We start from the raw sequence: 16360 nt of genomic DNA on the forward strand, positions 1-16360 counted from the left end.
TTTAAAAACATTGAAACATCATTTTGATTTTAGTAACTATCCTAAAGATCATGAATTGTTTAGCAATGATAATAAAAAGTTCCAGGGAAGTTTAAGGATGAATTAGGTGGTGAAGAAATGATTGAATTCATCGGTATTAGATCTAAAATGTATTCATATAAAACTAAAGAACATGAAGCTAAAAAGTTAAAAGGAATAACCAAAAGTGTAGTAGAAAAGAATATTCATTTCAAAGATTACATCAATTGTATATTCAATGAAGAAGTTAGAAAACATAAGATAAGATGTTTAAGATCTGAAGATCATGAAATGTTTATTGAAGAAATTGAAAAGATAAGTCTAAACCCATTTGTTGATAAAAGATATATTTTAGATGATGGAATTCATACAGTTGCTTATGGTTCTAGTTTAGATGAATACTTAAAATTTAAAAGAGAAGAAACAAAAGAGAACGAGATAATGAAAAGAATTCTAACGTGTTAATCAAATTTTAATAAAAATATGTTATTAAAATCGAGAGTAAACAAGCGCACAGTGAGAACAACAAATTATTTCTAGATAGAATTAAAGATATCACAAATGTAAAATCTGTAGATTATAAATTCAAAAAGTTAACAGAATTAACAATCCATAAGAAATATCTAATTACAGATATTGTTACAGTTACTAATAACTATGGAGACAAATTAGTTATACACTTAGAATATGAAGGATTAAAAGGAAATACGTATAAATTCCGAACATATTTACCGGATAGATTTCATAGATTATCAAGTGAAGATTTAGAAGAATTATGTTCTGGTGATTTCTATTTCGTATACAAAGGTAAGAATGAAAAAGGGCACCATGAAATAGATTTCAAATAAGAAAATATGTAAAATAAATGGCGGAATTAAAAGAATACAGAATATTTGTTGATTCAAGAAAACTTACTAATTATAAATCTCATAATTTACTAGTTCAATTAGATAGAGAATTTAAGAATTGTGTAGATTTAAAATTAGTTAATATAAGTTTATGTAATTCTTTTTATAATATAACGGATAAAACTATTGAAGATAATACTTTTTTAATTCATATTGGAAATGTAGATAAATGGTTTCATATAATTTTAAAACCAGGATTATATAATTTAGAAACATTAGCCCAAGAAATTAATCGAAGAGCACGGTTGAAAATTAGAAGAGATGATAAATTTTCAATTAGATTTATAAAAAAGTGATAGCACAAATAAAATTAAAATAAAGGTATATGATGAAAGTCAACATGCATTTATGGTAAAAAAAAAACCATTAGCCAAATTGCTAGGAATTGCACCAGATACTGTTACAGGAAACATAGATGGTAATTCAAATATAATACCTTTTACACACTTTTATATTTATTGCAATTTAATCGAGCCTACAAAAACTTTCGAAGCAACTAAAGAAACAATTTTTAGTTCTAGTATACTAAATATTTTACCGCTAAAAAATGTTAAACAATTTGGAACTCAAATAAATTATAATTTAACAGAATGTGATTTTAAACCTTGCATTCCTAAATATAATAATTTTAAATTAGAAATCATAATGGTTATTTAATTGATTTGAATAACTTTCCTGTGATATATGAATTAGTTATAAGATGTAAAGAGTAATTTTTTCACTATAGAAATGAATATAACTGTTGGGCCGAGTATATGTTTTGGGTTTGATTTTAAACATGAGAAAGAAATGAAATTTAACGTTAATGATGTAATTACACATATCAAAAATATTACATTTTCTAATGAAACAACATTTGAGTATGAAACAACAATAGATAAAGAAACTTTAAATGTAGAAAAGATTACTAATTTAATTAGAGAATCTTTAAGATTTTATGAATTAGATGAAGATTTTATCATCGATGATATTACAAAAATAATAATTGAAATATATACAAATGAAACTAGTAATGAAATAAATGTTGATTTAATCATCACTAAGATAACTAAATATTTTGATGATAGTAATTTTTTTGATAAATAAATGAGTGATAATAAGTGGATAATAACTGGATTATATAATGGAGCATTACTATCAGTTGGAACTGTTGGTTATTCAATGGTATTAAAAAAAGTATTTAAAATGGGAAGTGTTAATGTTGATAGATTTGATATAAATGATATTTTAAAATTAACATTAGCAGTTACTTTACCTAATTTAACTATTGATTATTTAGAAAAACAAAAATATATTCCTCCCATATAAATGCATAATTTTTTTGCTAAATAAATGGCTTCTGCAATTATAGCTATTATAGGATCGGCAATTGTTAACGCTTTAGCATTTACTGGTGGTGGTTATTTATTTAAGCATATTGATAAAAATGGATCATTAACAGAACAAAAAAGACATAACTTAGCATTAGAGAAATACAATAAAGCAGCTGAAGAATACAGAGAAAAACGACAAAACTATATGGATTACATCAATAAAGAATTATATGATCAGAAGATTTCACACAGAGATTTTCAATCAGTTGATGATGCAATGAGTTTATATAACGCGGTAACCAAGAAAGAAAAATTACATCTATACAAACCTAAATTATCAGATTATTATACCTCAAGTAATGAACAGAAGAAATATGAAATAATATGGATTTTAGGCGGAACTAATATTGTTATATTTGTTGCTTATAAGTTTACTAATTAGTAATTTTTTTCTAAATAAATGGAAGATAAAATTGATAGTATTGATATCATTCCTCATGATATAAATAAAACTAAATTAAACATATATTTAGAAAAACAAATATTAGAATTTGAAAGTGACTTAAAGATAAAAAAGAAAAAATATCTAAAAAGTAAAATTATATATTATCTTATTATCAGTGGTTCGGTTACAATTAGTTCTGTGATAACATTTCTAGCAATATTCAGTCCATTAACACCTTCAGCTATATCAATTGGTGTGTTAGGATTAAGTTCAAGTGTTTTAACCGGTATAAGTTCAAAATTAAATATAAAAAGTAATAAAGAAAAAATTAAAACTAATATAAAAGAAATTAATAGATTAAAGAATACACTAGATTATATAATAAGTTTAAATGGCCATATAACAGTTGAAGAACAAGATAAATTATTAAAAGAATTAATAAATTATTAATTTTTTAATTATATAAATGGTAGATAGTTTTCCAAAAGCTTTCCAATATAATAAATCAATTAAATATAATATTCCTGCAATAGATTTTAATAAAGATATTACATATAGAAATGAAGTTTTAGATTCATTAACTGATTTATATATTTATGTTACTGAAAGTAATAATTTTTATGTAAAGATGGAAAATATATTTCATGTGTATACAATTAATTTCAAAAATTTAAATGAGGCAAAACAATGGTTATTAAAATCTAATATGAAGTATTGGCAGAACCAATTAAATTGTGCTGTTTATTGCGCAACAATAGGATGTGGAATTAGTTGGAATGATCATTTAAACAAACCAAGTTTACCATTGATGTTATCACTTTTTAGATTTCATACTTATTTTCAAATAAAATTAATATTAGATGAATTAGAATGTCCTTTACCAGGTTCAAAATATTTTAAAGAATTGAATAATAATATTAATTTTTCTAAGTTTTATAAAATATGTAATGAATTTAATATTAATTCAAATAAAGATTTTAGAGCAAAAATTGGAACAATGGGTGGATTAAGAATATTATATACTAAAGAATTTGGAAAAATAATGACAAATTCAGATATAAGAACACTAAATTGGAATGAATTACCAAAATATTATAATAATATACAACAACAAAATAATAATGGTTGGGTTAATTTCATTTTAGAAAATAGTGAAGGTTTTACTAAAGCTGGTATACAAAGAATAAATCAATCTATTAGAACTTATTTGATATGTATTTTAGGTGCGCAAGTTGAAACAAGATCCCCAATAATTGGAAATGATAACACTTCATTCGATGCGCAGAAACAATTCAAAGTATTATTTGAAGACTCAATTCATAATGATAAAAATAGATCGATTCCAGAAAACATTGTAAGATATCAAAATTATTTAGATAAATCACATATTAGATTAAATTATTGTATAGGTCCTAATCTATTTATTATTTCTAATGATTTAGTATTAAAGATCGGAAACATAATTGGTTACAATAATCTAATTAAAACTGCAACAATAAATAATTCATTTGGATTAAATGATATAAATAAAAAGATTATGACTGCTCCAAAATTAATGGAAGGTGAAAAAAATAAAAAACACATTCAATCAACAGAAACTAAAACTAAGAATATTAAATTAAATAATGATTCTAAAATAAAAGATTACAATACATCAGAAAATATAAAAACTGATAATATTCAACATGATATAATTAAACTGAATGATGATAATAAATCCCATGAAAATACTAAATTAGCTTTAACTTGTATAGGAATTGTAATCGGAGGAATATTATATTTTAAATTTTAATTTTTTATTATGTAAATGGCAGAAGGTGGAGAAGATCATGAAATGGAAGGCATGGGAAATAATAATGAAGGATATATTGATGATGATGATTATAATGATGCAGAAACTAATATTGATGATGGTAATGAATCAGCATATAATTCTAATTTAGCAGATAGTGGTTCTAAAGCCCCATCAACAGATGAATTTGATAGAAGAACTAGATCGAGAATACCTCCTGAAAATTTAAATCAAGGTTTTTTAAGACAAGATTTAGAATATAATAAAATTATTTATAAATTCAAACCTGTATTTGAAAGATCTGGGTATAATATAAGTGATAGAGATGCTGAACTTTTAGTAGAAAATTGAAAACTTTTTAAAGGTAAATATTATTATCATTTGGATGGTGATTATTATATTGATATCACTAATCAAAGGACAAAACTAAATAAAATATTAGCGGAATCAACTTTGAAAAATTTAGAAACATTTAGAATTAAGAGAATAAGTAATAGTAATGAAATAACTGATGTTAGACAAGAAGAAAGAGATGATAATATAACAGAATTTAGTGAAAGAATTGATGACTTATTAAAAATAATCAATAAAAATTCAGATACAGAAATGGAAGAGTATAGAGATCGATTAGATAAATTAAGATCTTCAACGCCCGAAACATCGAGAAGAGATATTCAACAAATTGATAATGATTCAAGTCAATTACAATTAGTAAAACATTTTGATAACATGTTAGATACAGTTCATTCATTTGAAGAAGAGATGAATAGTGTTTTAGATACGCCCGGTGCTGAAACTGGAATAAATCGAATACAATCTTTACTAGAAAAAAGATTATTTGATTTAACTGATGATGAATTAGAAGCATTTCCTGAACAAACACGTAGAGAAATTAAAGGTATGCAAGAATCGGCTGATAAAATTGCGCATGAAAAAAGTAAAAGAGATATTAAAATTAGAACTTTAGAAAAAGAATTAACTGATAAAAATAAAGAAATAGAACAACTAAAATTAGATAGAGATAATAAAGTTATTGAAGAAATCGAATTTAAAAAAAGAAATGCATATTTAGAAAAAGAAAAAGATGATTTAGAATATAACATAGAATTACAAAAAGAAGAAATTAAATTATTATTAAAATCATATGATTATAATATAAATAGATTAAAAGTTATTTTTAAAGATTTGTTGATAAAACCAGATTCTAAAATATCATTGAAAGATAGAATAAATTAGAAGGAATAACAATTCTTTCAATTCTAACAGCTGTAACTATGTTATTTACAACAATTGGTTTAGCAATATCAAATGCTTTAAAATCTACTCCTACTCTCAATAAACCAGATAAACCCCCGAATGATAATAATTCTATACAAGTTAAAGTTAAGGATGGTTTAAAGAAATTAGCAAAATATTTATGGGAACTATCTAAAAAATCTGCTGCAGCATTACCAGGAATTATTGCATCAATTGTTGGTTTTATATTGAAATCTGCAGGAAACATAATTAACTTTGCTGCTGAACATATTATTTTATTTTTAATTACAGTTGTAAGTGCTATTATTTTTGGGTTAGTAAACATGATAAAAAATAAATAATTAATTTTTTAAATAAATGAGTGGGAGTTATATCAATCCTTCTAAGAATCATAGAATATCTAATGCTATTAAAGCAGAAAGATCACATCATATAATTACACATACTCCTTCTAACATTAATCCTGATGAAACTTTATATGTTAGAATCCCTCGATTAAAACAAAATACTTTTTACGTTCCAAATAGTATTTATTTATCTGCCTATATAAAAGTAATCGGTAATAATAATAATTATGTTGTTGATAATGTTGGAAGATATTTGATTAAAAAATTAACTATAAAGATTGGCCCAGAAACAGTTTTCTCATTAGATGATTATAATTTATTTATGCATTATAAAGATTTATGGTTAACTAAAGAAAATAGAAATAATATGATATTTCAAGGAATCCATTCAGAAAACCAAAATAAATTTAGATCAGAAGCACATAATGCAATATTAACTAATGCTGTAGATAAATTGATAAAAAGTATATATGGAAGCAAATATAAAATTCCATTAGACTTTGAATTGATAAATAACAATGCACCTTTATATAAATACGCAATTCAAGAAGACGTTATATTCGAAATAACATTTGCTCCTGTAACTGAAATTGTAATATCTAGCGTTAATAAAGATATGAGTTATAAATTATCGAATATATGTTTAGAATATGATACAGTAACTGATGAAAATATTTCAAGTATAATTCAAACTAAATACAATCAAGGATTTTCATTATTATATGATTATATTGATAAATTTAAAACTGTAACTATTAATGCAAATGATGAAATTATTAATGAGAATATTAACTTCCCAAGAAGATCTATTAAAGGTATATTAATATTTTTTACCATTGCAACATATACTAATGGTGCAATAAATGTTGATAATTATTATAATCCTGAAATAACAAAAGTAGAAATAACTATCGAAGGAATAGCAAATAAAATATTTTGTCAAGGAATGAGAATGATTGATCAATGGCCAGAAATTAGAAAACATTTTATGAATGAAAAAGTGAAATCATCTGAAAATTGTAATATTAATCAAATTGATTATTATACCGGTAATAAATATGCATTATGGTTAGATTTTAGAACAACAGAGGATAATTCATTACATGGTTCTGGAAAAAAATTACAAAACACTAAAGATGGAATACAATTATTCATGACAAAGAATAAAGGAATCAAAAATTTCAAAATGCACATTTATATTATATCTGACGCGCAATTAAATATTGTAAATTCTCAATTGAATAGTGTTATGTATTAAAATTTTAACTTTAATAAAAATTTATATAATAAATGGAAGGTAAAGTATATAAACATATTCCATACATCGATACACATGAAAATAATGATGGTTTATATTATGTAATACCTTGTAATATAGCTTTGATATTTGATCCTATTTTCAAAATTTATAAAACTAAACTAATAGAAATCGATAATAATAAAAGTGGTGTTGTTGATAATTTAAGTAATGTAATACCTTCTACATCTAATAATGTAATACCTACTACATCTAATAATGTAATACCTACTACATCTAATAATGTAATACCTTCTACATCTAATAATGTAATACCTTCTACATCTAATAATGTAATACCTTTTACATCTAATAATGAAATAATATTAAATGTTAGTGAAAATAGAAATTATTGTGGATATTGTAAAAGTGAATTTTCAAACGCTACATCAAATTGGAATAAAAATATGAATACAAGGGTACATATAAATAATGTTATAGAACGTGTTGGTTTAAAAGAATTTATAGAACACCCATTTAGATATGTTACAAAGTTTGTTTCAAATCAAAAAGTAAATGGTGAAAAAATATATGAAGATTTATTATTAGCAACACCTAATAAAGATGAATTAGATCTAACCGATGCTAATGAAATATTAGGATCAAACACTGTAAATGAAATATTAGGAGCAAACACTAATAAAGATTCTATGAAACATAAAGTAGAAAATAATGATAAATTTGATTGGATGAATAAGCATAACAATGAAACAACTATTAATGATGCGGTAAAAAGGATGAAGAATAAGTATAAAAATAATAAAGAATTTGAAGAAGAAAATTCGGTAGAGAATTTGAATAAATTGTTAGTGTCTGATAGTGAAAGAGATTAAAATATTAATTATATTTAACACAAATAATAATATTGGTTGAAAATTGTATAAAATAATAGTAAATAAAAAAGGGGGTTTTAAGTATTTAAGGTATTTAAGGTATCTAATACATATCTAATACAATCTAATACAATCTAATACATAAAATATCTTATTTTATAAACTGATATTCATATGGAAATTGAAACCTCAGTAATAATAAATAACCTTTATTATTTTCAAACTTATTCATTTATTAGTTGAAAAAATAAAAATAAATTGGTTGAAAATTGTATAAATAATATTTATTTCAAAAAAGGGGGTTTTAAGTATTTAAGGTATCTAATAGGGTATCTAATAGGGTATCAGGTATTAGGGTATCTAATAGGGCATCTAATACATAGATATATAAATAGTTATTTTATAAATTTATATTCATAGGGAAATTGTAGTCTCAGTAATAATTTTGAACCTTTATTATTCTTTAATTTATTCATATATTCATCATGTAATTCAGTAGGTATAATTTGATTTTCTTTGTTATAAAATAAAACTAGAAATCTTATATTCTCCCTAAAGTCTTTAACAATTGAATTATATTTTTGATTTAAGACCCATGTTGTTATCCCAAAATGTCTCCCAGAGAAAGCTAGATAACATAACTCACTTTCTCTCACTTTTGAATCATGTAGATTAGCACAATCATCTATAATGAATAATGTATTTGATCCTTTATAAGTATCAATTGCTATCTTTATACAATTATCTAAATTTTCTTTTACTGTTTTAGGATCTAATATAATAAACTTTTTTATCTTAACTATATCTCTATTATATGTTTTATTCATTTCATAAGTAGGACAGAATAATATCATATTATCAAAATGATTCTTATAAATAGTTTCTAACAAGTCTAATATGAAATGTGTTTTACCACAATTGGTTACTCCAGTAACTAACATATTATGCGGTTCAAATATAAATAAATCTTTATTCATTTATTCTTTTAATTTTACTAGATAAAATCCATTCATTAAATTTATCATCGTATCCTTTATATTTCACCAAAGAATACTTTTTTCCTTTAAGAGTTTTTGATTTCAATACTTTTTCTATTTTGTATTCTATTTCATCTTGATTTGGTACAAGTGATAATTCTTGTTCATAGAAATAACCTAATATTTCTTCATCTTTTAGATCTTCTAATTTATAAACAAAAGGTTTAGTTAATATTATCTTCTTAATTTTAAATATTTCTTCTGTAAAATTAGGGGTATAACCTTTATAAAATGTTTTTCTATATTTAGATATTCTTACGTGTTGTCCTATTTTAAATTTAGGTTCTCCGAAATCATGTGTAACAAACGCTCCATATAAATTATTCCAAACTATTTCTGAATTATCTTCTTTTCTAGCTTGTATAGGTTTCATATTTATAGAACTATGTTTAGATTTATTATAACCTTTCACTAAATCATCTAACACATCGATATATTTATATGTTTCATTAGCAGTAAAATATTTCCACATTCTAGTTTTCAATGTTTTATTAAATCTTTCTATAATAGATGCTTTTTTATCTGAATGTGTTGAAAAATATTTCAAAATCGTTATCAGATAATAGTTTTTTAAAATGTTTGTTATAGAATTCCTTACCTTCATCAAATTGTATCTTATCTGGAATAGCTTCTTTAAATATAGATTTAAAAGCATTTGTCACTTCTATACCAGTTTTATTTTTGATTGGAATTGACCATGCGTATCTACTGAATATGTCTATAACATTCAGTGTCCAGAAATATCCTTTGTTGTATTCCTCTAAGTTCTTCATGTCAATTAAATCTGCTTGCCATTGTTGATCAATATATGAAACCATAACTTTTCTTGTTAAATAAGTTTTATCCATTTTCTTGTGGATTTGATTTTGTGGATGACACTTCACACTTCTGCAATAGCAGTGGGAACAAACAGACGACAGCAGAGAGCCAGTTAAATCATATAACTTTATTCAGTAAGACCACCAAATATGTTATGACCGCGACCGTGCACAAATAACAAAGTCAGTGAATGTCAATTCTGTCTATCACATCCTCCCCAGCATCAGTTGATGATTATACAGTCTATTAACAGTTATTTATAAGTCCTTATCATCACACGGTAACAACACGCAGACCTTTGTTGCAGGTCTTCGATAAACTCCGGTTTTAGTTTTCAGTTCGACAGATCGTACTCGACCGTCTGCAGCAGGAAATGTTTTTGTAATTCGAGCTAACGGCCACATTCCACGGGCAACATTGTCCTCAGCGACTAGCACAACATCGTTCACTTTTAAGTTGCGCTGCTCCTTGGTCCATTTTCGGCGAGAAATCAGCGTAGGAATATACTCCTTGGTGAACCTCCTCCAGAAATGATCTGTGATAATCTGCGCTTGACGCCATCTTTTCCGTTTCACCAAGTCGACATCAGTAAACACTCCTGGCGGCAAGTTGACACTACTTCTTCCAAGTAAGAAATGATTTGGAGTCAGTGCTTCCGGTTCATTCACATCAGAGTTTACGTAGGTCAGCGGCCTACTGTTCAGCAGCGACTCAACCTCTGTGAAGATCGTGTGTAGTACTTCATCGTTGACAGTCTGGTTTCCCAGTACAGCGTAAAGACATCTTTTAATGGACTGCACCATACGTTCCCAAATACCGCCCATATGCGGTGCGGATGGTGGCTGAAAGTACCACTCAATACCAAGTTGTGTAAGTTCGTCGGATATCTTCTGTTGATTCCATTCAGCTATGGATTCTCGAAGTTCGCGTTCACCACCTTTCAGATTGGTATCATTGTCAGAGTGGATTTTTGCAGGATGACCACGTCTAGCCATGAATCTTCTCAGCGACAGCAGAAAACTATCTGTGTCCAACTTCTCCGCTAATTCCAAATGGACAGCCCGAGTTGTTAAGCAAGTCATCGGAACACCATAACGTTTCTCGGTTTTCCGGAACCTTCTAACAGTGAAGGGTCCAAAGTAATCAATACCAGTGTTGTAGAACGGGTAGCTTCGTTCAAATCGTACAGCAGGCAAGTCGGACATCAATGGAGGTTCTGGTTTAACTCGTCTCTCCTTGCAAAGCTTGCAGTCAAACACCAACTTTCGTAGTCTCGATCTTCCTTTCGGAACCCAGTACGTTTGACGGACTTCATTTAATGTGTGCTCAACACCAGCATGAAACAGCAAATAGTGTTTATTCATCAAAACGAGTCTTGTAACTTCATGTTTCGTCGGCAACAGGATCGGGTGCTTAGCAGAATAAGCAATCGGAGCATTCTCAAGACGACCTCTTGCGCGTAGCAGACCATCATCAGTTATAACTGGTGTTAACTGCAGAATATGACTTCGTCTGGGAATGTATTTCTTCTGCTTCAAAGCTTCTATCTCTGCGGGAAACAAATTCGCTTGAACATCTTGAAGAATCAATAATTCAGCTTCCTTCAACTCCTCAGCCGTCAAGGGGCTTTTCAAAGGAGACATCTTCTGAGTTAGTTTCTTCAAATTCTTCTGATAACGACAGATCCACGAGACAACACGTTTGTACCCCACCCAAGATGAAAATCTTGCCGGGTCAGGTAGAACTTCAGTTCCAACGACATTGATATGATACATCTGTCTTCTAACTTCTGGATCTTCATCTTGTAATTTCGGAAATTCTTCCTCACGCTGTGGCCAGTCTTCAGGCTGCGACAACAGAAAACTTGGACCGTTCAACCATTCATCATTTGCCACAAGTTCTGATGCTGAGGAACCACGGGAACATACATCTGCAGGATTCATACAACCAGGGATGTGATGCCACTGGTCTGGTTTCGACTCGTCACGGATCTCTGCAATTCTGTTGGCAATGAAGACGTGGAAACGACGACTTTCATTAGTGATATACCCCAGTACTATCAGACTATCACTCCAGTACACAGTGTCATCGGCGGCAAACGTCAGTTCTGTTTTTAAATTCTTGGCCAATCTAACAGCTAATACCGCAGCTTGCGTTTCCATGCGTACAATTGACATCTTTTTCAGAGGAGAGACACGGACTTTAGACATCACAAACGACAGTCGGACTTCTCCAGATTCTGACACCAGTCTCAAGTATGCAACAGCACCAAATGCTTTTTCAGATGCATCGCAGAATACGTGAAGTTCTCGAGTAACAGGAATTATCGTCTGTAGACATCTTGGAATTCGTAACTGGGTGACATTCTGCAACTGCTCCATCCATCCCTGCCACGCCACGAGTTCGGGTCCTGTCAATTCTGCATCCAAGTCGATCTTTTCACTCCATAAACGCTGTACCAGTATCTTCGCTACCAGAGTAAATGGTGCAGCAATACCAAATGGATCAAACAATGATGAAGCTTTACTCAGCAGACCACGCTTAGTAGCCGGGACATCAGTCACCTGGACTTTAACTCCAAGGGTATCTTTTTCACAATCCCACAGTACCCCGAGGGCTCGAACAGTCGGTAAACACTCATCAGGACTGAGTGACTTGACAGCAACTTCGGAATCTGGTACACTGGCTAACAGCTCTCTTGAGTTACTTTGCCATTCTGTCAGACGGAAACCACCTTTCTTGACCATTTCTGTTACAGCAGACTGCATCTGACTTCCTGAGGCAACATCTTCTTCCGATTTTAAGAAGTCATCCATGTAGAAGTTAGACTTAACAGCCTGAGCAGCAGCTACAGAAACAGGATCATCTTCTTGGCAGTGGTCTTCAGCTGCTTTTCTCAGTGCATAGTTTGCCATCGCTGGTGAGCATTTCGCGCCAAATATCGTCACCATCATCTGGTAAACATCAGGACTCCGGTCAACGTTCATATCACGCCAAAGGAAACTTAATGCAGGTTGATCGTCTACGGCTACTCTGACTTGATGGTACATTTTTTCGACATCAGCCATCATCGCAACAGGATTCTCTCTAAAACGTAGCAGGATTCCTGGTAAACTCTGCAGTAAATCTGGACCAGTTAGAAGTTTGCTGTTTAATGACTTTCCTTCACAGGTGGCACCAGCATCAAAAACAACTCTCAACTTCTTCTTGTTTGGATTCACTACTGCGTGATGAGGCAGGAACCATCTTTTAGTGTTCGGCTTAGCAGCTTCTTCTGGACTTAGTTTACGAGCGAAACCTCGATCAACATAGTCTTTGAACGTCTTGTCATAAGCAGCAGCTCTTTCAGGGTTCCGTTGCAGACTCTTTTCGGTGGACATCAATCGCTTCATAGCCATCAGACGATTATTCGGCATCTGAACGTCATCTTCGTTCCAGAGCAGACGGGTCTGGTAACGATCTTGACCTTCTATCTTCACTGTACTCGATTTTAAGATGCTCAAGGCTCGGGCATCTTCTTTCGATTCAGAGACTGGTTTCTCGTATTTCACTCCAAAGGCTTCAGTGGACCACCATTCTTCAACCATTTTATTCAATTGGTCGTCACTGGACATCTTCTGGATAAAATGTACTCCACGATCAGCATCAGATACCAGATTAGTCGTCAGACCGGTTAATGACCAGCCGAAATCAGTCTTCACAGCAAACGGCTGACCAGGTCGACCTTTTCTTTCATCATGCTGAACGACAGCTTCCATTACATTAGCCCCAAGAAGAACTTCCACTTGTCCACGCCCAACATCAGGTATCGGAATATCAGCCAGGTGGCACCATTTGGATCTGTTCTTCTGTCTTAACTGCGGCATTGAGACATTCAAACGTGGTATGGACCATATTTCGTCTACTTCGATCTTCTTATCAGTAGCATCTCTTGCAAGAGGAGTCAATTCAAGTTTCAGCTTCGTGGTTGACTTCACTTCACCGCCAGACTCAAAAGTACCAAGTCGTAACATCTTCTTCTCACCACAGAGATTCAGCTGATTTGCTAGTGCATCAGTACACAGCGACGTCTGGGACCCTGGATCCAGTAGAGCAAACGTATCTCGGGAAGCAGTTTCACCATGGACTCTCACAGGAACAATCTGCAGTAATGTAACACCGTTGGTTTGAGTTACAGCATTCGTCTCTCTTTTTTCGGTATTAGTGAAACTGTCGACTTTTGACATCTGACCAGCGGACGAGTCATCTTGTTTAGTAGGTTGACTTCCAGGCTTCGGGTCAGCAGGCTTAGTAGAAGTTGCGTTTTTTCTTCGTCTTCTTGAGTATACAGGTTTACTACCATGCAGCAAAGGGTGATGATTAAACTTACAACCGTCTTCATCACAGGGCTTCCGATTTCTGTCTTGATCTGTGACCCACTCGAAGGCAAGTAAAACATCTGTTATTTTCTGCAACATACACAGCTCGATCATCAACCGTCTTCTTCTTAAACACTTCACAGTCCTTCAACAAGTGACGTTTTTGACAACAGGGAGAGACTTCTGGATTCACATTGACGAACATCACACCAGACTGAACTTCACCATACGACTCTTCTTGAACACCAGTAGTATGGACGGACCTTGTCACTCCAGACTTTTGTTTCGTCTTCGTCTGACCAGAGTCCGGCTTCGTCTCATCAGCATAATTCAGGCTAATTCTGACTTGAAGGGTCAACCACTCATCAAAATGCATCAAATTGGGTCTTCTCTTCTGTTGTTCTAGCTCAAAAACTTGTTTTCCCCAATCTCGGCGCAATTCAATGGGCAGCTTTTGCAGTACTCTTCTCAGATTTTCAGCGCTTGCCAAATCTCCAGCAAAATCGAGCGTATCAAGAGTCGTCACAGCTGAGTGAACAGTAGCTTGAAAATTCTCCAGGGCCGAGACATCATGAAGACCAATGGCTGGCAAAATAAAAATCTTCTGCAGACACGCATGAACAATGTCTTCTTCTTTTCCATAACGATCTTGAAGAACTTTCAGGGCATCTCGGTACTGTCTTCCATCAAACATCATTCCAGAAATTAGCTTCTGTGCAACACCAGCAACACTTGACTGTAAATGAGTCATCTTCTCAACGTCGGTTAGGGCATGCTGTTCATCTACCAGTGCTCTAAACAGCGACAACCATCTTGGCCATTCTGCTGTATCGCCCTTGAATGTCGGCAACTTGACTTTCGGCAGTGATTTCAGAACTCTGGCATCATGATGACGATCAGGTCTGGGTATTCTCGGCTCATCACCTCTGGGTCTGGGATGGAATCTCCAAGGATCGCCTTCATCTTCTTCATCTGGATCAGGAACAAGTGGCGGTCTTCTGGGTGCCGATGGCCTCCGGGTGTCAGAGTCTTCATCGTCAAAATCATGCATCCGGTCTGCTTCCAGCCCACTGATTCTGGAAACCATCAACTGTGCTTGAAGGGCTGCCATCTCAGCACCATCTCTAGCCTCCTGAAGTAAACGCTGGCGATGGAGTTCCTGTTCTTGGCGTTCTTGGTCAAGTCTTCTCTCAAGCTGTTTCACCTCAAGGGCCTTCAGTTTTGCTTGGACATCAGCAGCTTTTGATGCTTCGGAACCTCTAGAAGACACCTTCGATACGCTGGACTCACCGCCCCCTCGGAAGGCTAAATAACCACGTATAGATGACACAACCTGACGTTGGCGTGTCTCTACTTCGGCAAGGTATGCGTCGGCTTCAATAATTTCCGGTTCGGCAGTCAGCAAAGCAACCACGCCTTCATTGGTCTTCTGGACGTCTTCAACAGCAACATCAATCTCGGATATGAGCTCAATTCCCGTCGACTTCCATTTACAGCAATGAGGTCTTCTGATTTGTTACACTTCCGTGTGAAACCAGCCTTCGCCACACCTCTGGCTCGTCTTCTCTCCTTCAAGGCAACGTCTGTAGACATTTTCCCTGCTTTCTCTCATTCATCAGTGGACAGACATCCGGCTCGAGGGACCAATAAATGTGGATGACACTTCACACTTCTGCAATAGCAGTGGGAACAAACAGACGACAGCAGAGAGCCAGTTAAATCATATAACTTTATTCAGTAAGACCACCAAATATGTTATGACCAACCATGTAAAAATCCCCCAACCTTTATACAAAAATCTAAGTCACAGTATGTAATTTCCTTTGTCCAAATAGTTCAAATTCCCTGGTTATTCATAAAACCCTCTGAATGCAAATCGGTGCATTGTATTGTGTTATAACATGCATCCAGATGAATGCAAACTATGACCATGACC

General features: G+C 31.7%; 1 protein-coding gene across 1 annotated transcript; it reads right to left on the reverse strand.

Annotated features, from left to right (window-relative positions):
* Positions 1-10323: 10323 nt before the first annotated feature.
* Positions 10324-16017, reverse strand: LOC141902123 (uncharacterized). Its single transcript, XM_074789763.1, has 3 exons — positions 15945-16017; positions 14526-15861; positions 10324-14383 (listed from the first exon to the last, which is right to left on the reverse strand). The coding sequence occupies exons 1-3, from the start codon at positions 16015-16017 to the stop codon at positions 10324-10326; spliced, it is 5469 nt and encodes a 1822-aa protein (XP_074645864.1).
* Positions 16018-16360: the final 343 nt, after the last annotated feature.

Source organism: Tubulanus polymorphus, chromosome 3 (assembly GCF_964204645.1).
Source record: "Tubulanus polymorphus chromosome 3, tnTubPoly1.2, whole genome shotgun sequence".
In the NCBI taxonomy this organism is placed as follows: domain Eukaryota; kingdom Metazoa; phylum Nemertea; class Palaeonemertea; order Tubulaniformes; family Tubulanidae; genus Tubulanus; species Tubulanus polymorphus.

Coding starts and splice junctions, on each gene's coding strand:
- LOC141902123 (XM_074789763.1), bottom strand. CDS start 16,017: ATGTCTACAGACGTTGCCTTGAAGGAGAGAAGACGAGCCAGAGGTGTG. Junction 15,862..15,944: donor GGCTGGTTTCACACGGAAGT/GTAACAAATCAG, acceptor TTGCTGTTGAAG/ACGTCCAGAAGACCAATGAA. Junction 14,384..14,525: donor ACGGTTGATGATCGAGCTGT/GTATGTTGCAGA, acceptor TGTATACTCAAG/AAGACGAAGAAAAAACGCAA.